This window comes from Anarhichas minor, unplaced genomic scaffold (assembly GCF_050575085.1).
Source record: "Anarhichas minor isolate MPS153535 unplaced genomic scaffold, ASM5057508v1 ptg000069l, whole genome shotgun sequence".
In the NCBI taxonomy this organism is placed as follows: Eukaryota; Metazoa; Chordata; class Actinopteri; order Perciformes; family Anarhichadidae; genus Anarhichas; species Anarhichas minor.
This window is the reverse complement of record NW_027466515.1, coordinates 229,246-251,555: the sequence shown is the minus strand read 5'-3', so window position 1 is coordinate 251,555 and position 22,310 is coordinate 229,246. Positions and strand designations below refer to the sequence as shown.

The window sequence follows — 22,310 nt, the reverse complement described above, 5'->3', positions numbered from 1 at the left end:
TTGATTGTAATACTTTTGTACTTTTACTTAAGTAAGATTTTTAATGCAGTACTTTTAACAGATTATTTCTTCTTATTTGACATTTTATTCTTCATATACGTTGAACTGTATATTTTTACATGTTCAGCTCAGCTGACCTGCTGACGTTGTGACTAAAACAAATCATTTCTCTTTTCACTTTTCAGGAAATTATTAGAAAATTATCAAAAATAGATATGTCTTCCATGTTAGTCTAATATTCACTCCCCTTTTAGCTCTTTTATTTGATATAGATTTAGTTGATTTTACTCTAAATATAATAAATGCATTGACAGGTGGAGGAGTTAACCTGATGGTGTTGAATGTAAAGAAACCTCATTCATCTCAATAAAGAATAACTTCCACGGATCTGATGTTTGTCTGTCTCTCAGGACTTCTGCTTGATTGCCGGCTGATGCAGGAAACACCAGGGTGTGTGTGCGTGTGTGTGCGTGTGTGTGCGTGTGTGTGTGCGTACAAAAAATGTATTGAAAAAAACCAGACTCCATCTTAAGGTCAAAAGGACAAAAATAATCCATGAATATTAAGTTTATCAGTTCTCTTATTGGTCACGGATACATTTTCATTCTGACTAAAAAACTAAAAAACATATTTATCATCGCTTTATCACTTTGACTCTTCATGACTTTTAAATATTTTAAGAGATTTGCTCATATTCCCGATTTAAACGGATGACATGTTTCAGAAAAATGGCTCTTTAATTAAGTTTGACTGTTTGACTTTGACTTATTTTACAACACGGGGGGGCAAAAAGAAATTTAAGTTGTAAGTTAATATATATGCTTATACATATATATATATGTACCTATGTAAATACACAGAAAATATGGTATTGGGTAGAGTACTGCAGAAGGTAGCTGTATGGAGAAATGGATAGAAAGTTCTAAGTCATTTATTAATTATTAACATATAATTATCTGGTGTAGAAAATATGCTTTGTGCATACATGGTTTTAATTAGGTCAGAGGAAAAGAAACAAGGTAGTTAAAGGAAAAACGTGTTGATTTAGTAATGATCCTCATTATTATTTAACTGCAGCAGGAAGAACAATGACACACACCACGAGGAAGTGAAGCAAATCTCTATAAATCAAAAGGGAATTAATTAATGTTTTTTTCATTAGGTGTCATAGAGATTCTTTAAACTGTATTTCCATTTTTTAATTTCCAGTCCAGACTTCACACAAGGCAATCATGAGATGTAGCTGCTGTGGTCGGCTCAATTAGAAGAGATGAAGTATGCCGTCAAGCCTGCTGCTTCTATGTCAGCTGTCAATCAAGCCGAAGTCCTGTGTGTGTGTGCGTGTGTGTGCGTGTCTGTGTGTGTGTGTGTGTGCGTGCGTGTGTGTGTGTTCCTAACCGAACAAAAGCTCAAGAGAGGGAGAAAACATTTAATGTAGAAAGACTTCGATTTAAAGTTGAAGTATGACCAGGTTTACGTTAAAATCAGTGGTGGATATAACTGTGAACTTTACCTGGTGAAATCAAAAATGGTTTCTCGGCTTCTATTCATCCTTTTTCCTCCTCTGCAGTTAGAGTCCATCGATCTTTTCTTTGTCAGTATTTTTCTCTGAAGATATTGTTGTCTTGTTCTTAAAGGTGCTGCAGTTCAGCTGGGGAGGAGAGTAGTTAGTGCTAATGAGAGCTTCTTGACAACAGCGCGGAGAGCATACAATAAAAGAAAACCTTCAAAACATGTGTGAACACGTATGGACAAAAAAGCCTCATTTTTTAAGTAGTGAAAGTAGTGAGAAATGCCGTCACAATTACCCAGAGCCCAAAGTGACACCTTCACAACATTTGTTTTCTCCAGCAAGAGTATAACTTTTTGACAAAATATTATATTTTATAAACTTTTCATATGTTTTATGTGCAGAAATCTAGTTGTAAAGTAGCTAAAGCAGTCAGATAAATAAAGTGAAAAAGTAGAACGTAGCATGAAAAGAAAATACTCAAGTATAGTACAAGTACTTCACATTTGTAATTAAGTACAGTATCAGATTTTCTCTCAGTGGTGGAATGTGAAGTACATTAACTCGAGAATTGTTGTCATTTTATACTTGAATTCTCATGCTCAAATGTTGTAGCCTTTTTACGACTTTAAATACTACAGTACCCATCAGCCTCAGCGGCTGCAGCGACAGAGAAAACTTCATTGTTCCATTCAGGAACAAAACTCAGCATCAAAGCCGCGAAAAAGGTTCCAACACTCATGCAAAAATAAAAATATAATACATTAAAATGAACTTCTGCCGCAAACAGCTGAGAGTCTGAAGCTCTCTGATTGGATAAGTCTTACAGCAATGCAATCTGGGACTTGTAGTGAACCAAAGTTGTATGACCACAGTATTGTTCTTCTGGCTTTCTATCATTAAAGCAGGATATATTCAGCTCAGCATGTCATAGTTTACATCTGACACATGAAACAGACAGATATTGTCTGATATCATATTTATTACTATTATTTGGGCCTTGGAGGGGTTTGATGCTTTGATGCAGTCACGACCCAAATCTCACATCGTTGCGTAATGTTAATTTGCTAAAAGTGCGACAGGTTCAGCGACGCTAACCTTGTGTTCTGTATCAAACTGGGTCATTGTGGTGACTCAATGCTTCATCCATTATGGGCCAATACGTTTCACAGCACACAATGTTCAGGTGCTAGTGGGACGCTGACAACATGACCTTCAGTGTGTCTTCACGTCATTTACTCAGAACGGGCTGAATGCTTGGCTGGTGGTGTTTTGCTGCAACAAAGCCTTTTTCTGATGCAATGCCCTTCGACTCTGGAATGAATGAACGTCCATAAATCTGCTCAGAGATCATAGAAAAGAGATCACTCCTTATAACTGCAGAACTTGTCTGATGTTGAAAGTTTTCTTCAGTATAAAAGTAATCCAGTGATTGTTGTCTGTACGTCCACGGGTACATTGTAAAGAGGAGCTAATAGCTAATAGCTTATTGAATATACTTTTTACAAAATGTACACAAATATGGGGTGAGAAAACAACTGGGACTCGTGTTCTGATCTGATGACCATTGCAGAAAAAGGGTCCATAAATCCATATAGTAAGAGTATAAGTAGTAAGTAAGAGAGAAAGTAAGTGCTGCAGAAGTCAATAATCATAAATCTAGAACAGATTAAAAAAAATAGAATATAACATATGTAATAGCCCATTTAAAGAGGATGTCATATTCTAAATAAATTGATCCATCCTGTTTACAACCATGGTTGCAAAAGTTGAAAATAATGCAAATAAGAAAAAGAAAACCAAAGTGAAATTCATTAAAATTGATTATTTATTTACCCCTTTGAGTTTCCATCCAAATGAAGCTCACATTTTAACCGAGGATTTCCAGAAAATCACCAAAATTAATCATGTGTGATCTCTTGATTCCATCCACTCCTGTTGTGTTAAGATTAGTATCATATACATGAACAGCAGGTGGAGCTAATTCACCAGTCGGTGCCATTAAACCACTGCAGAAGAGAAGGAGGATACAACAAGATGAGGTCTTTACAAGAGCTCCAAGTTCAAATGATGGAAAACCAGATGGAAATCAGACATTTCTGTTTGTTTCATGTATTAATGTGATGTTTACAGTCTCCCTATCGCTCAGATCTGATGCTTTCAGTTCTTCACTTTAAGTCATACGCTTCATGTACTTTTACATCTCAAGCGTAAATACCTGTGGTTGCGTATGTAGGTATAGGACCAGCATGCACCTGGGTGGCTCTGTGGTTTTTTAACTGAGGCAGCGATAGCCTTCATTTATTTGTTGTTTTGTTTGAATTGCTTGTTTTTGGATCATTAAATCATAAGTAACACAGAAACGTTGCATCAATTAACCCTAACCCTGTTATGTATTCATCTTTAGTAGGTTAGATCTTTGGGAACATGGTCATAATTGCTGGCTCTGGGACTTTAGGTAAAGCCATCGAAATGAGTAGAAACTCTTTTATCCAACACTGCCATCAGGTGGACACACAAGTGACACACACTTCTATCTGTGGGAATATAAATGTCGTTCTGTTGTGGAAAGTTACTTAAAATTAACATTGTGACTACTGACTTTGTCCTGACAGAGATGTTCTGCAGATTAACAAGAACGGACCATGACCCTACACATGCAGGAATGTTGGAAATTAGTGTGTGTGTGTTCTAATTCAAATTATGTCAATACATACATATATCACAGGCAATGCATGACATTACTGTTTTTATGGCCTTTATTTTGGTACAGCATTTAATAGTTTTATAAACGGTTCAAACTCTTTGTCAAAAACACAAAAAATAGGTCTATGACTTGTAAACTTAATGTATATACATTTTGTGAAATGTTGACATTATATAGGTGGAGGCTTTAAATAAGCCCAATGGGGATTCTGCCTCTTCCTACAGTTTGATATTATTTATTGCTGTTATGTTTGTGTATTTTAAATTGTGCAAAATAAACTAAGCTAAAACTAAACTAAACTAAACTGAACTCTAGCTTTTACGGCTGTTACACTTACAAATTCTCAAATATTAGCAAACTTTACTTTAAAAAAAACAACGAAATTTATGTTTCTAAATACGTATGTCGTTGCTCTATATATGGATATTGTAAATCGATTCATTTATTGACTACTAATTAGCACATCCGTTGACGTGACTCTCTCTTAACACGGCTCTGGTTAGGCCTACTGCTAACGTTAGTAGGTTGACGTTAACAGGAATTTAACGGGAGTGTTAGCATCTTAGCATACAGTTAGCTTCCAGATTGTGTGTCAGACAGCAGAGATATTCATTTTACTTTAAAATAGGAAACAAATAAGAAAGCCATAACATTTTACTTTATGTAAAATGATCACTCTGAAGGCAGATTCGCCTGAAGGCAGCTCCATCTAAGCTTCCTCCACCTGTCGCCCTGCCGACGCAGGAAGTCCCATTCCAGTGCCTCCATTGATCCCTGCCACAGTTTCAAGCTTTACGGTGTAAATACTGTGTTGCCTGATTTGAGTTCAAATCCTCCTTTTTCAGAGCGGAGCACCATGGGTAGCGCTTTGGAGTGTTCCTTGATTTTGAGGGATAAAAAGAAACCGGATCTGGACACCGGGAAGCTAATGACAATCCACTGGAACGGATTCCAAAACACGGTAGTAGCCGAGGAATAAGACGACTGGCGAAGATGGGGAGAGTGGCGTTTATTCGTTGTGTTTATCCACACCGCTGGATGGGTGACAATTTATGTTGATTGTTTATCAGCTGTCAGATTACCTTGGCTGTTAGAGGTGGATTTATGCAACGACAACAACAACAACAAAAAGGGAAGCTTCCTTCTTCCACATCCAGAGGATTGGCGGTTGGCCTGACATCATTGGCTGGTCGTTGGTGAATGAATCATCGCCTTCATCAGGGGGGGTCAGGGATGCTGTCACTGTCACTGTATCCTTAAAAAAAATAATACCGCCCACGTAACACAGACCGACCTGGTCCCCCGGAGTCTCTCTGTCCCGTCTGAGATTTAAACGCCTGCTTGTTTCCTCGGAGCCAGCATGGAGGAAATCCTGCGAAAGCTGCAGAAAGACGCGTCCGGCCACAAGCACAGAGGTATCCGGGATGCCTGCGTCTACGCCCGCGGTGAGTGCACAACAGCGGCCGCCGTCCTCCTCCTCCGGTTCTCCGGCTGCAGGAGGGTGGCAGAGGGGGAGAAATCTGCGGGGTTTTAGGTAACATGGAGCCGCTACACTAATCCAGGCCTAAAGGGTGGTATAGAAATATATCAAATAAACCACGACATCTTAAGGGAAATCAATATTTCTTATAAATTAATTAAAGGTGGTCAACCGAAAAGACTGTCTATGTGGGGAGGGGGGAAGCTCCATTATCCAAAACAGGAATAAAAAAAGCTGCACCTGCTGTTGTGTTTTAGCTGCTGGCTCTTTGGGATCAACAAGCACAGCTGAGAAAAGAAACCGTAATTTCAAACTCATTCAGTTCTTTAAAGACAATTCATAAAATATCATCTGATCTGTGCAACGTCACAGTAACTTCCAATAAAGAAGGTTCAATTATCCCGTATGCACCTAAATGCACCATTCTGGCAGACTTTTCAGTACAAACTTTAAACTGCCCAGATTATTTAAATACACAATAAACATACATGACACTACAGAGTACCACAGATTTCTAATTGCATTGCTCGGAGCTTTATGCATAATGTTAAGCGGCTGTGACAATATGATGTCATATGATGACATCATGCATAGAGCAGCTCACTCAATAGTATTCACATCGGTTGTGCTTTCAAAGAAGACGTGAGGCTGTGGGTCTTAATAAATCATCATCAATGCTGACGTTTTTGCTGACTCACTCGTCATCTCTTACCGTAAAAGGGTTGTTCAAGTTTTAAATGATTCACACAAGTACCGTGACTTATATCTTCCATACACGGAAAGCATCAAAATCCTTTTCAAGAAAATAGAGCTTTGCAGACTTTTATTTGAAGACTCTTTGCTGTGTCTCATTAGTGTCTGTCTGCGCAGGTCAGTGCTTTCCCCAGAAGTGCTCTCCTCAGCAAAGCAGACAAAGCCTCTAAAACAGCATTCAGAACACATGACAGTAAAAACACCATTCAAGCAGGTGGAAAACGAGCTTTCCACTGACGTCAGTATTAAAAGGCACGATTCGCCAACCTGACCTTTTGGTGGCAGGTGAAACTCTGTTACACAGTAGAGAATGGGCTCAGATTGTGCTGATGAAGGCAAACTCATTTAATCTTACACACGCACACAAAGTTAAAGCACACACACACACACACACACACACACACTGCAAAGGTGTGTTTAAACCTAATGGGGCATGAAGTGGTCTGCAGACCTTGGAACCATGGATGTGCGAAAGCATCGTGTGTGTGTAAGAAGTGAGGTCTCCATTGTGAGAAAACCGACACTATCCCATGCGTCATGTTTCAGTAATGTCGGCCCTCTTACTGACGTGAATGGACTTCCTCATGTTTTACAGACTGGTTTGAAATGACGCGCCCTTAACGGCAGCTTATATGTTTGCCTCTGAAGTTACGCGAAGGACGGAAAACATCCAAAGTGAACGCCACCTTAGACACACACACACACACACAGATACAGGACACGTGCCTGATAATATAGTATACTTGTACAGTTTAAGGGCAAGGCTAGTGTCCACTAAACCTTGAAGTATGCAACATGACAGCCTGTGCAGACTAACAGGAGATGTATGCTGTGTTTTAGAGATGTCAGCAAGTCTCATATTTCAAGTTTAGACAAGGGAAATGGCAGCAGCAGTGTATCCCTTGTGTGAAGCCAAGGTGACGCTTCTCAAGGTTCCTTAGATACAGTTCGAGGTAATTGCAACACGAGAGGTGATGAGATGAATTTTAATGAAGCACAGCGTTATTCTTAATAAAGCTGTTTCATATTTATCTTTTTTTTTACAGCATGTAGTTGTAAACTGAAGTGTTCATGACAATGAAGGAATATGTCACTCTGAAAATATTGAGATAAGAAAATAAACGATACGTTTTTTCCTCATCTCTGTGAACACCTCTGTGCCGAATTGTTACATGTATTTAAATTTGAAAACGAGCTTTGATCTCATACCCTCTCTGAGCTAATGTTTTATGCTAACCAGCTAGCTAATGTTGTCAAATACTGTTGACATTAGCTTTAGTGTGGGGAACCAGATTTAGCTTTGGGTAAAGCTTCTCCTGAGCTCAACAAACAGCACGTAACAGCTGGGGAATTTATTGGTTTAATAAAATGTAATCCAGCATATCTGTGAGGTAATTATTAATCACCATGTTCTCTTTTCTCTGTTCCATTAATTTACAGAAACGCTGGAGTCTCAGAATGGATCCGGCAAGGTTTCCCCTTCGCAGCTCCGGTAAGTTGAACAGTCAGTTTCACTTCAACTCAAAGCTTCGGAGGCATGAAGTCAAAAACATTGAGCCCAACAGAACCTCAACAAGAACTATTATGAGCTGTGGGATCATTGGTTGCCAGGAGGTTCATCAGACCATGAAATGCTTGAAGTTAGCTTTGCCTTCCAGCTACACATGCTCTACAGTGTGTGTTTATTGCAGATATACACGGGTAACCAAATATTGAAATTCAAAGTGTTCAAAGCCTTCCTCTATTTTACACACCGTGTATGATTTGAATGAATTTGAATGATCAAATCATTCCTGGGATGGTAATGCAAATATTGAATTTAAGCAGTTTGTCTATGCATCAGTGTTACACATCACTGTGTTTAAACACAGGTCGAACACCACTGCAGTATAATTGCCAGAGAAAATAGTATATAGGCAGTGGATGGGCTCAAACAGATGGGGTTGTTTCTCTCCACACACCTAAATGTGTGTTTCCTGCATCAAGAAGACGTATATCAGCCGTGTAAAATTATATATGGGTCTCCTTGCGGATGAGCGCGCCTCACAAAAGAAAAATACGAGAAGAAGAGAACAGAAGCTGTTGATCGTGTGCCAGAGTTCCTCGAATAAATCGAAGACACAATTAACAGTAAAACTACGTTGCCGCACTGCCAGTTCTATTTTTATCATCTGATTTTTCACCTATTTCTGTTGGATGGATTTTTTTCACTCACACCTTCCACAAACTGAGGTGCAAGGTCTCCAGACGTCATCACATCTAAGTGTGTGTGTGTGTGTGTGTGTGCACCAATAAACTGAACTGTACAAACTGGCTGGATTTGTTTTTATTAGATTAGATTATATGTTGTTCAGTTCACTTTAATACTAATCATGTTCACGTTTATCATCGTGTGTATTACAACACTGTGAAACGCTGTCAACTGTTCAGCGACCCGACTGCTTGAGAAAAGAAGCTGTTATTGGTGGTGTGTGATTTGATGCTCTGGTAACGTTTTTTTAGATGGAAGGAGTGAGGACAGAGCTTGTGTCCTTAATGATGCTTTGGGCTTTCCTTTTTGCAGCGAGCGGTATAAATGTTGTGTTGGGCAAAGAAACTCTTAGTCGACTAATCGATCAGTTGATTTAATCCAACTGCTTTCTTTAAAGTCCTTTTGTAGCCGTCTGCAGTCCTGAGCGGTAAGGTTGTAAAGCCACACAGTAATACTGTTTTATCAGAACACTCTCAATGGTGCAGCGATAACAGTTTGTGTGCCAAACTACTTTAGACGCCGCAGAATGTACAGTTTCTGTTGTGCTTTCTTTAAGGTGCAGTTGGTGTTAAGAGACCATGTGAAGGTGTCTGAATGGCAAGAAATCAACTATTTCAGCAGAAGACCCACTAATGAAAATATAAGTGGGTCATTAAATCAAACTGGGCATTTAGAAATGCAGACAGCTGGAATATTTCTTGCAACTTTTCATGGAAAAAATCTTGTATATGCAGCATTGAAGCTCAATCTCTTTTCCCACATGTTTTAGGTAGAATGGTTGGCTTTAAATGTATAAAGTGAATGGAGCGCCGTTGTAATGAAGGTGCCATAAATTCTGGATGCAGCTCGAAGCACTGTGAATTATTCATTCAATAACCTCTGTTGTTTTATTAGGGATTATTGGATTAAATATTGATGATAATGTATTTGTGATGCAGTGCGATGGTCCTCGTCCAGTGAGCTCCTCTGTCTCTACAGAAGAGAATTCAAAGCTCAGACGTTCGAACAAAGAGGACACTTACTGTTACACACTGACTGACAGGAAGCAGGATGAGACGACGGTTCCCTCTGAAGGATAGTGGCCACGAGACGTGCTTTATTTACAGAATACTGAAATTATGAGAAAATACTTTGACAAGGAATGTTTTTGTGTTTCTTCTATTGTGTAAATCATCCAAAATAATTGGGTTGACTTTGAAATTCTCATCCAGATTAATATTTCTTTCTTCATTCAGACTTCTTTGTGTATTTTGAGGCCGGATGCTGTAATTGTGCGTTTCTTTGTGGCGTTCTACGTGCTCATAAAGAAAGCGTCTGATCCCATTAAGACTGTTGGGGACTGTGGCTCCTTGCAGCCCATTTGAACCGGTGTAGTTGTGACAACTCGGAGCCGCCTGAGAACTCCGAGATGAAGCCCAGTGTGGGCTGCTATCAGCGGCAGAGCACCGTGACTCAACCAACTACAAATAATGAGAGCGAGATAGACGGAGCGAGATAGAGAGAGAGAGTGTGCAGCAGAAAACGAGACAAAGAAAGATAGAAGGAATGGAGAGGGATAAAGAATCAAACACAGTTGCTTTGTTATGTAACTGACTCTGTTCTACACTGTGTGAAACAAAACGAATATGGTTACTAAGACATTTTATTTTTAAATGAATGAAAATATTCAGATTTATTTTAGTTATTTATGTTGCAATTTCACAAATAATATTATTCTAGTACTTTCTAAACAAAGGCTGGTTTGTACTGAACCTGTAGCTTCCTCATAACATCAGTGACCGTCTACAATTAAAAGAAAATTACAAAGAATGCACAAGGAAAAATATATAAGGAATACAATATAACATTAACTTTTTAAGCAGCATTAAAGGCAACACGTTGATTTTTTTTTGTTCGTCATTTATTTGAACTCAATATATATATATGTTATACAACCCAATACAGCGCTGCAGGGATGACATATTTTTGAAGGCCAACTCCAGATGTTGGCATCACACTGGTTCCCACGACAAAAGTTTGGGTGTGATTGCAGACAACTAAAACTATTGCCAAACAACTGAAAGCCATAATGGGGACAGAGTTGTTGTAACCTGTTGGTGTTTCTGCTTGTGTGCTTCAGAGAGCGCTGCCTGCTGCCTCTACAGATGGCTCTGGAGTCCAAAAACACCAAACTGGGACAGGCGGCGCTTACTGGGATGCAGGTACCTCAACATACAGCAGAAAGATTATTTATCCTTTTTATTTTGATCCATGTCCTTCATTGTATTTATCTGGTTCTGGATTGAATCTGTGGTTTGCAACAACTTAAACTTAAATTAAAAAAAATAAATGTTACAATCTACCTTTTTACAATTGAAAAGCAATAAAATGCATCTTTGTTCAACTCGATACACGCTGCAGCCTTACTTGGTCTAGTATGACCAAGCAAGCAAACCTAAGATTTTTTTCTGGAACTTTTTCCACAACAGAAATTAAAGTTTAAAATATTTATTATGTGGACACCACGAGGGAAGCAGCTGCTTCATTAAAACTCTCTTCCCTCTGCCGTCGTCCAATCAGAAGCTCCTGTGTGAGGACAGGTTTGTGGGCGGGGTCGGCGTGGAGGTCCTGGAGAAGCAGCTGCTCAGCCAGATGTTGGAGGCTATCAGAGTCACTCCATCCCTCCATGAAGACCTGCAGGTGGAAGTGATGAAGGTAAAACCTGGCGATGTGCGGATGCACCGAATCCTGATGTTAGGTCCTGAATATATATTCTATACATAGAGTGAACTGATGTGTATTTTTTAAGTGTTTATCTTTATATTGCACTGTGCCCACTCAATCTGCAGGAGACTTGGCAGCTGAATCACTCTGCATGAAAAACATTTGCAGCAGCTTTTACTTTGATGGTTTCCTGTCACAGCTCTGTTATCAACTCATGTTGCTTTGCATATTTTGTGTTCAACTTAAATGGACTAACTTTGTCACAGCACTTATGATTGTAATTAGTTTACATCAGTTCAAGTCCTTTTTCTCCTGAGCTGTTAAATCTATCCACCCCATAATGTTAAAGAATGATAGAAACATTCATTACTGACTTCACTCTCCTTTAGAAAGTAATATATAACTGTGTATCTGTCTCCTGTGTGCAGGTCCTGCTGTGTATCACCTACTCATCAAACTTTGACATCAATGGAGACTCCATCCTCCGGATAGCTGAGGTAGGACAGCGTGACCCTCATCAGATATGTGAGATTATACACGTAGCAACAAAAAAGGGACTTTCTGTTTGCTTTTGCAAAACTAATCAGCGATGTGCAGAAATTAATATTTTAGTTTACTTGTTCAGCTGCTGTTGGGAATGTTGGAGACAGCTGTATTTTAAAATGCGTCTAATAAATAGCAGAGGGTTGATCCGTTTAGGTTTCTGTTGGTTTACCTCATTAAAGGGATTGTTTGTGTCCCAAAAAGTGATTTACTTTATGTACCTGGTGTTAGACATGAATAATTAAATGGACTAGATGGACTTAACTAGGACTAAATGCAGAGAATAGTTTCACAGATGTTTACTAGTGAACCCTCAAGCTGTGTTTTAAGCTGAAAAGGGGGGAAAGCTGTGCTCGCAAGAGGCTTTGAGTTGCAGCTAAGACTGGAAAAGTGCTCTATAAATGCAGTTCCATTCACTTTTGTTCGCTGTTTCTTCTCTGTGGAGTTCTTAACAACAAAGCAAAATCGAGGCATAGATTCTTTCATGGTCACAGTATTGATTGGACTGTTCCCAGACCGTACTAATGACAGACAGCATTGCTTTTTTTTTTTTTTGAAAGACAGTGAACTGTTTGAAAAGCAAGCGGTACATGAGCTCGATCTATTTTTAAAGGTGAAGCTATGCTCCGTCCCTACACACCCGAAGGCCTTGTCTCGTGCTGTAATCTCATCCATTATTCAGACAGTTGAGATGAGTGGTCCTGCACACACACACACACACACACACACACACACACACACACACACACACACACAGGCATGAAGATGTGCTACTTTTTTAGAAATATAATAACAAGAACACGAGAGTGGTTTGAGATGAAGGGAGGTATTTGCCACATTGTAATAAACTGGATCACAATGGAATTCAAGCTGATTACAGCTGCCTATGCAAAGGGGCAAGCTACACACTTTCCACAGCCACCTTTAAAGACCATGTGGGGTGAGTATGTGACACTCAAAAGCTTGTCTTTTGATAAGGGTGTGCATAATTCTTCAAAAAGCACATTGTAACAGTCAACAAATGAAACCATAAAGGGCCCCCGGCTCCTGCAGGTGCTCCACCTGAGCAGCAATCTAATGAACTGACAACAACCAGCCACCCCTGTTATCTCCAAACTTAAGCCTAAATGAGTGTTATCTGTAGTGTGTTTTCCTTTAACATCACTTCAATCAGCAGAAGCTCCTGTACTGTATGTCTGACGTCCATTAACGGGTCATAAAAACCTGGTCAACATGTTGAGTTAATAGGCTCTGTGCTGCCAGGGACGGCCATCTGGTGTGTGTGTGTGTGTGTGTTTCTGTTTGTGTGGGTCATCATAACTCAGAGAGGCTTGAGAGGTTGTCAGCACCACTCTATTATCAGTACCATCCCATACAAACAGTGAGGCTCAGCACAGGTTCTTAATCCGGGGATTGGCAGCGCTGAGGGATTTATCCAGTTTCAACCACCGGGAGCTGGAGGTTAATACTTTACCTCGAATACCATGATGTCAATTACAGTACATGACGGCGCAACACTAACTTTTAAAAGCCTTTAATTTACAGCCCTGCATGAAAGGTAATTTGCAGATCATTCCCGTCACCTACAATTGAGTTTAACGGCATTGTGCCACTTTTTTGTGCCATGTCATGAAACTCACGTTCACGTTTTAGCAAGCAGCTGATTTTCTGTCAGCAGTAGCAGTTGTGTCATTGTCTACAGCTGGCAGCCTGCACCACCTAGAGGACAGGAAAGGCATGACATGGTGTTATCGCCACCTGCAGGCAAAGGAAGGAATGGCTGCAGTCATTTTATCACTTGTGCCGCTTGCAGGCAACGAGTGTTACAGCTGCAGGTGTTCCTTTTCCTCGATCAGCTGCTGTTAAGTTTACATTTGACACATGTACTACCTGATAAATACACCATTGTGTCAGACTAACCTCTATATAGAGAGTAATACATGCACAGATGTCGCTGTAAAATACCTAATTATCTTTTGAAAATGTTGTAAATATATGTGTTGCCGTTTGCTTGGACCACGTTCATACTTACATTTGACTGCAGTTATAAAAAACAGTAACATTGATTGCTCGCAAGAAGTAAAACTGCCGGAGCTAGAGGACGTTTTAATTTTGGGAGGCAGCAGGAGGCCGCTCCCTATACTCTCTTAATCACCTCACACACATGCTGGGTCTGGAAGGCTTAATGATGCAGGATCTATTGATCCTCCACTGATGAGGCCCAGGTGGTGGAGGTGGAAAACATCCCAGAGGCTGCCAAGACTTAACATCTGAATATAATGATCAGATATGGTCTCTGCTTGGAGCTCGACATGAGTCTGGGAGACGGTAAACTCTCAGGTCCTCCTCACACCATTTAACAGACCTTTTTGTAATTAGTGAAATAAATCACATTCCATTGCTGACATGCTCTCTATCTCTTCCCTAAAACCCTTCTCCGGTTTACCTGTTTAAGGATTTGTGATGTGTGACAAGAGAGAGTGTGTGTGTGTGTGTGTGTGTGTGTGTCTTTGGTGTAAAGAGCTAAGACCTAATATAATGCTGACAACTTTCAATTCCAAGCTAATGACCCACCTGTTTACAATTGCTTTTAATGAATTTTCTTTTTAAATCTCATGTGTCTATTTAGTTTCATTGTTTTTATTCTGTGTGCTTTTGTTTCTTTCGTGCGTTTCTTGTGTAATCTGTAAAGAACTTTGGGTTGCCTCTGGCTATGAAATGTGCTGTATACAAAAATGTGCCTTGCCTTTGTGTGTGTGTGTTTGTGTATTCACTGCCTGAATGTAAAGAGTGAGGCACTGGCACTCCTGGGGCCTTGTGTGCTTAAAACATACGACACTCTTGTGATACTGAAAGGCACATTTGATAAAAGCCTCTGAAAAGCTCGTGTCGTATCACAGGAAGCGTTGTGTTGCACAGCTGCTCACTAACTGCCGTCTTACCTTCCGCAGTGTTTACTCTGTGACCTTCTAATCTGGCTGGAAGATGTTTGTAACCCTGACAATACCCCCCCCCCCCCCCTCCCTTTCATTAGTCTGGTAATGTCTGCTTTCCTGGGGACTTGTGCGTCAGGACCTGATCTGCTTTTGTGACTCAGACATTAGAAAGATCACACGCTGACTGAAATAATTGTGTGTGTGTGTGTTTAGGTGTGTATCCAGACCTACGTGTCCAGCTGTCACCAGCGCAGCATCAACACGGCGGTCCGAGCCACTCTGAGCCAGATACTGGGAGACCTGACGCTGCAGCTGAGACACAGACAAGAGGTCACACCCTCATACAAAACACACACACAATACAGTAGACACAGACACACACATGTAGACATTGACAACTGAATATAATGCTATAAAAATACTATCATTACTATTACACCATATCAAATGCTGCAAGAGAAATAAAACTAAGTGCAGAGACCTTGCAGTGTTAAAAAAAACAAAAACTTTAGTTTTGTCTGCTTAGAAAAACAGAAAAAGTTCTGAAAATAAAAGTTGAGAAGTTGGAGAGCCAATCAACAGAAATTTAATCTTGTGTTCACAAACACACATATACATACCTATTACACACAGACACATGTAAGTCAATCAGAAACACATACTGTATACTGTGAATAGACGAGTACGAGACTCAAACTACCCACCGAGCCTGCAGACAATAACACTTCGCTTGACAACACTCTTTCACACTACATCTGTGTTGACACTGAAGCCCAAAAAGACCCACTCCCAGTAAACACGCCCCCTGTCGTGTGCTCCTCCACAGGGTGCAGATGGAGACGAGGTGACTGCACCGCCACTGCATAGAAGAGGTAGGCTACATCATTACCAGCTCTATCCTTCACCTCTGCAGCTCTCGTCATCAGCTCCAGAGCTGCCATCACCTCTCTGTCGATCTTGACAGCTTGTCGAGCTGTTACTGCCAAATGAGCACGGTGCAGAGCGGCGGCTGTGAAGCTCGTCAGTGGGGCACGCTCACACCCAATAGCATGCATCCACAGCCGGCCCGGCTATGTAAACAAAGCACAGAGAAGCTCTGATTCAAACAGACACAGAGCGAGAGTGACTTCACTCTTCTCAGGTAGACATTACTCCACGATGTTACTTAACGGACACTCTCCCAGGAAGCTTGTGTAAAGCTGAGGCCAACAAAGTTCTAACATGGCACCCTCAGGACTCCATGAGCATTAAAGCTTTATGGAGCACCTAGTGGCTGTGGGACTTATCGTCTTCTTTAGTGTTCAGAACAAACTGTTTTATAGCCGTTATAAAGCTACTGTTATCCCCCGTCTGCAGGTAGTAAGAAACTCCTCCACAGTGAGAGTGTCGGGGGTTCTCTGTGATACTATACAGCCACACACACACGCAAACACAGAGACTAACGACATCACAGTTGATTCATCTTATTTATTACAAAGAAACGAGGAGGACAGAGAGGAAGTGAGAGACAGGCGAATATCATTTTTATCACTTCGTGAACATATTCAATAAAGTAGGTGTCATGAATTCACTTGTTATTGTATGTGTGTGTTTGCAGACATTTCTCCCACCAGCCAGGCTCTGTGTGAAGATGTGGTGACGGTTCTGACTGTTTTCTGTGAAAAGCTGGAGTCAGTGGACAGGTAACCCTGCAGCTTTACTATTACTTGGCGTACTATTCTTTCTCTTGTCGTACTATTTAGGTGGTAATTGATTTTCTATGTGCCAGATGAAACATTCAAAGAAACAAAAGCTTTAGCTGAAAAGGTGTGTCAACAGACTGTGTTGATTGACACTCTCCTCTGACTGACCCGCTCGCATGTCATTAATAGTGCTGGTTAGTTTTGGGCGAGATGCTGATGTCAGCCTCTTTTAAAAATACAGTCTAATGTGTAATATGTTCCTCTGAATCACTGACTGTTGTTGTGTCTTTCCATCCGAAAGTGAGAACCAGCTCCTGCAGCTCCTCTACCTGGAGTGCATCCTCTCCATGCTCAGCAGCTGCCCTCCCACAATGCACCTGTCCAGAGGGTTCACCGACCTCGTATGGTAAGACATGCAACTCTTCTATAATCCCGTGTTTGTGGAATGGTGTCAGTGATCTCATTTAAATGTTTAGGAGATGCTTTATGTGATATTTTTTGGAAACCTTTTTTCCAGTTAATGATAGTTTTTGTAAATGTTGTGTTTTTTTTTTTTTTCAATTCCTCAACTCACCTTATTTTAGGTCACTGCACTCTAATGTATTCATTATCCTAAAAATCTATAATTTTCTTTCACCCAGGAAGCAGCTGTGTCCGTCCCTCGTGGCGATCATGGGAAATCCTGTCAACGACAAAACAATCGCTTCCCACCATGGCTACTCGGGCGCGTCAGACCGTCTCTCAGATAGACACAGTCTAGGTAACTGGATCCAACCACCGTGGGTGGTCAGCACAATTGTTGCATGTACAAAAATACGAGGGCTAGTTTGAGTCCGTAGCCCAGACACATCGAAAGAGAAACATTTCCACAGCTATAAAAGTTTGTGTGATGTTCACAAAGCTAACTGACTTAAAAGTGTCGCAGTTTCATTTGTCTCTTGCAGAAGCTTGTGCTTCAACTAAAGACACTGTTTCCACACATCCCATGTTATATAGTGTCTGTGCTGATTGGCCGGCCTGTTATCCTCTTAGAGCCGAGTCAAAGGTTGTAAAGACAAGCAGTTACAAAGCCTGACGTCGACATTGTTGTAACTGCTTTGGAACAAGCTCATTTACTTAATTAGAGATTAAATAATTAAACGGTCTGTGTCCATTTTGAACAAAATAAAGAGGAAGCGGTTGTTTTTACCTTGGAGAGCTTGGAAATTAAGACCATATATAATTATGTATTATCTCCTGCCAGCAGTCAGCTTGATGGTGTCCCCTTCCTTCAGCAGGAAACCTTTTTACTAGACATTACGGTGAGGTGATGATGTTTTTAGGTTATTCTGGTTCAGGCCTACAGACGTCTCTCGGCTTGTAAATGTGATATACTTTTAGTGCTTCATCTTCATGTCCCTTCTTGTTTTCACCTCCAGGAATCAGCCAGGAGTTGGACTCCTTTGGTGGAGGGGTATCCGATCAAGGCAGAGGGTCCGGCTGTTCCTCCAGCGCCCCCGCCAGGATTGCGCCGGTAGTGCGGACCGTGTGCTACATCGCCGCAGAGCTTGTGCGTCTGGTGAGCTGCGTGGAGTCGATGAAGCCGGTGCTGCAGTCGCTGTACCACAGGATCCTGCTGTACCCGCCTCCTCAGCACCGCACCGAGGCCATCCGCATCATGAAGGAGGTGGGAGGAGGAGGAGACGTTATTGCTCACCTTTGTGCCATTATAACTTTCAGATTGATTTTCCACCTTCAGTCAGCCATTTATTTCCTTCCACTAAAGTATAAGTAAGTATTACGCTGCAATCTATTTGTGTGTGTGTGTGTGTGTGTGTGTGTGTGTGTGTGTGTGTGTGTGTGTGTGTGTGTGTGTGTGTGTGTGTGTGTGTGTGTGTGTGTGTGTGTGTGTGTGTGTGTGTGTGTGTGTGTGTGTGTGTGTGTGTGTGTGTGTGTGTGTGTGTGCGTGTGTGCGTGCGTGTTAGATCCTGGGCAGTCCCCAGAGGCTGTACGACCTCGCCGGTCCGTGTGTGGTTGAGCCTGAAACCAGGAAGCGTTCCTTCTCAAAGAGGAAGTCCCACCTGGACCTGCTTAAACTGTTAGTAACTCCTCTCTCCTTGTTCTTTATTTGAGTTGTTGGAAAGTTAAAAAAAACAATTATTAGCAGAATTTACTTTATGAAGTTGAATAGCATCTGGTCGTAACGTTGCTCTTAAAGCTACACAGTGTTACTTTTCACAAAAATGCTTAAATAATGCATTTTATTCACTATATTTCAGTTGTTCTGATCTTGATGTTTTTCATTGACGATGTTCCTTAGATAAGAAGCTGTATAATTCATTTGGCACTGGTAATCTGACAGTCACAATGTTTCACAAAGTAATTAGATAATTAACCAAAGTACAACGTACTGAAAGCCAGCAAAGCGGCTAAGATATGATGTGCGTTTCTGCTTCCTTCTTCAGAGTGATGGACGGGATGACCGAGGCCTGCATGAAGGGAGGCATCGAGGCGTGTTACTCGTCGGTCTCCTGTGCCTGCGCTCTCCTCGGGGCGCTGGACGAGCTGTCGCACGGCCGCGGCATTCACTCTGAGCAGGTACGCTACTGTGACAGGACGCCACAAACATTAAACGGAGTACTCCAGTGATTCTGCACTCCACTTAGAGTAAACAGATGAAGTTGATTTTGCAGAAATCGTCTTAAGAATCCGTGGTTTTAAGTACAAAAAATGTAACGTAGCAGATGTTTCTCAGGCTCGACTTCTCCTCAGACGACTGGAGGATCTGAAAGAAGGGATGGAGTCGACACGCGAGTCCATGGAGATCAACGAGGCCGATTTCAGGTGGCAGAGACACATCCTGTCCTCTGAGCAGGCTCCATGGGACCCCAGCTCTTCTACCGCCAACGTGGCCACCACCGGGCCCACCGAGCTCGACATCAGCATCAGCATCACCACGGAAACAGGCCAAACCACTGTGGATCTGGAGGCGGGGGAGCTTGGCGTGGGTCCGGGCACTACTCCTGAGGAGTGTGGGGAGGACGCACGCCTCCCCTCGTCCTCATCCTGCGGCGAGCAGGAGGGAAGCAAACGTGAGCCGAGCATCGAGGCAAACCAGGGGAGCAAACAGGAGCAGGGAGGACGCGCAGTGGAGGTCGAGGGAAGAGGAGAAAAAGAAAGAGTAAGTGGTGGTGGTGGTGGAGACGTTGGTGGGGGAGAAAGAGGAGCTGTGGTTCCTCCAGATGTGGTGCAGCGAAGTCACGGCCTCGTCTACCCCGACATCACCAACTTCCTGTCTGTGGAGTCCAGGACCAGACCGCACCACGGAGGAGGGTCACGATACAGCGAGAGCAACTTCAGGTCAGTGTGTAAAGTGCAAAGACTGAAGTGAACGTACAATTGTTACTGTATTTGAGAAGCCTTTGATGTTCTATGCTTTTGTTACAACTGCTTAGCCACAGAATGATATGTTACTTTAAATAGATAAATGAATTATGTGACATTGTGACAGATTGTCTCTCTCAAGACCAACTCAAACCACTCACTGCCTGAAATCAATCAAACATTTTTACAGTATGCCTTAAGATGGCCAGCAACAATATATAAAAGTGACATAATTGATCCACCTGTTGGTTCCCCAGTATCGAGGAGCAGGACTTGTCGCGGACAGAGTTCGACTCGTGTGACCAGTACTCCATGGCTGCAGAGAAGGACTCGGGCCGCTCCGACGTGTCGGACATCGGCTCCGACAACGTCTCGCTGGCGGACGAGGAGCAGCAGACGCCTCGCGACTGCCCGGGCCACCGCTCCCTGCGCTCCGCCGCCCTGTCCCTCAAACTGCTCCGCAACCAGGAGGCCGACCAGCAGAGCGCCAGGCTGTTCGTCCAGTCCCTTGCGGCGCTGCTGCCCCGGCTGCTGGGATTGGCCACCGCCACGGAGGTGGACCTGTCGCTGCAGAACTTCTCCTCCTCCTTCTGCTCCGGACTGCAGGCTGGTGAGAGAATCAGAATCAGAAAGGAGGGAGAGGGTTGGAGCTGGTTTTAAAAATGTGTTGGTGTGACTTGGTTTGTTGTCGTGTTTGAAACCTGGGAGGTGGATAAACTCTGTGATTGTACGTGTGTGAGTGTGCTTGTGTGTGTAAGCTAAACAAACACGGGATATTTGCCGAAGGTCGAGCAATCCGTGCAGCAGTCTCCTCCTTTATTATTCAGCTCTGGCCACGGGGAAGTCTCTGCTGTTTTAAGTCCCAGAATGAGACACTCGCTGTTTGAACAAGAGATGTTGTAGAATAAATCTTTAAATACTGTGGGGACACTCTGGGCTATTCAGTAATATATAGTGCAGGTAAAGTGAACAATCAAATAAAATGTGAATATCTTATTGCAGGTAATCTTTAACCAGGTGAAACTAAAATAAGTTTCAATCTCAAACTATTTGATTGTATGTTCACAAGGATTTTAAGAAATTGCAATCTTAAACGTAGTCTGAATGTAGCGCCTCTATATTCAGTTCATCACTTCAGAGCAGTTTTAATAAAACGCTTTGTGCCTATGAATGAAATTAAACTATACGATTAAGTATATTCAGAAAAATATCTACAATATATCACAATTCTTTTTAGAAGTGATGTTTTTTTTGCAGAAATGTCTCAAACTGTCCAAGAAATGTACAAATGTTCAAGAAGAAGCCATATTAGGAACCAAATCCCTGCAAACCGTCCCACCAGAGTTAGTTGTTGCAGCCCGCATTAGTGTGGACTTGATGTTTTTTGTTATTGTTTATGATACAATAGTGACATAAATGTAAAGGAGTTTTGAAAAATTCCAAAATCCCTCCGCCTCCCTCCAGGTGGGATCCACTCTCCAGGTTTCGAGGCGGGGGACACCCTGAGCTGTCAGTCTCTGATGAACGCAGACGGTCTCTACCTGGTGTCGTACTACGTTCTTCTGCTCAATCTCAAACTCTGCTGCTGCGACTACTACAGGAGGCGAACGCTCGCACCCATCCTCAGCCTGGTGAGCAGCAAAACCACATTTATATTGCTAAAATGAAAGGAAAATGAGACAAAACGTATTTGCAGACTCCACTCACTTGTCACCAAGTCAGAGTAGGATAGATTCTGATGTGTGTTGTGTGTTTTTTTTTTGCAGAAGGAGTTTGTGCGTCTGATCCAGAGCAGCGGAGTCCTTGTGGTTCTCTCACAGAACTGGATCGAGGAGCTCTACAATCAGGTGTCAGAGCGCAACCTGCTGGGCGAGGCCGGGTACTGGGGCTCACTGGAGGACCACAAGCTGCCGCTCATCACCGTGCTGACAGGTACACATACACATTTGTATGTCCGGCTAGTCTCCACATAACCTAACATACTGCAGGCTGTATTCTGTCTGCGCTACAAACACCTGGAAACATCATGACATGAAAAAATGCGCTCCTTTCCTTGGGGGAGATTTTCACCAACTTACTATATTCGAGCAAAGTTCTTGAACTTCTGCCTCTGTCACTTTTTACCTTGAAGATAATTAATCAATGTTTCTAATATTTCTAATATCGCTTATTTTTATTTTCTCATGATTTTCCCTCTTTCCTCACCTCTCCTCCTCCCTCAGATATTGACGGTCTGGGCAGCAGTGCGATTGGAGGACAGCTGATCAGGAGAGCGACCAACCAATCACCACTCAGCTGTGACAAGGCTGGCAGTGACACCGTGATGGCAGGTCAGTGGCCAAAACCCCAGAAATACGACGTATGGATTAATTGATCAATTTA

At 42.0% G+C, this 22,310-nt stretch overlaps 1 protein-coding gene across 1 annotated transcript in view; it reads left to right on the top strand.

Annotated features, from left to right (window-relative positions):
- The first annotated feature begins 5,577 nt into the window (after positions 1-5,577).
- The window catches only part of arfgef3 (ARFGEF family member 3), a 35,171-nt gene continuing 18,438 nt past the window's right edge, over positions 5,578-22,310 (top strand). The window contains exons 1-18 of the mRNA XM_076078984.1: positions 5,578-5,662; positions 7,891-7,942; positions 10,821-10,902; positions 11,261-11,395; positions 11,833-11,901; positions 15,097-15,247; positions 16,481-16,565; positions 16,867-16,971; positions 17,207-17,325; positions 18,017-18,231; positions 18,530-18,642; positions 19,010-19,142; positions 19,300-19,601; positions 19,725-19,904; positions 20,186-20,538; positions 21,393-21,559; positions 21,698-21,860; positions 22,151-22,258. Of these exons, the coding sequence (XP_075935099.1) occupies positions 5,578-5,662; positions 7,891-7,942; positions 10,821-10,902; positions 11,261-11,395; positions 11,833-11,901; positions 15,097-15,247; positions 16,481-16,565; positions 16,867-16,971; positions 17,207-17,325; positions 18,017-18,231; positions 18,530-18,642; positions 19,010-19,142; positions 19,300-19,601; positions 19,725-19,904; positions 20,186-20,538; positions 21,393-21,559; positions 21,698-21,860; positions 22,151-22,258 (2,617 nt within the window). The remainder of the gene's footprint in view (positions 5,663-7,890; positions 7,943-10,820; positions 10,903-11,260; positions 11,396-11,832; positions 11,902-15,096; positions 15,248-16,480; positions 16,566-16,866; positions 16,972-17,206; positions 17,326-18,016; positions 18,232-18,529; positions 18,643-19,009; positions 19,143-19,299; positions 19,602-19,724; positions 19,905-20,185; positions 20,539-21,392; positions 21,560-21,697; positions 21,861-22,150; positions 22,259-22,310) is intronic.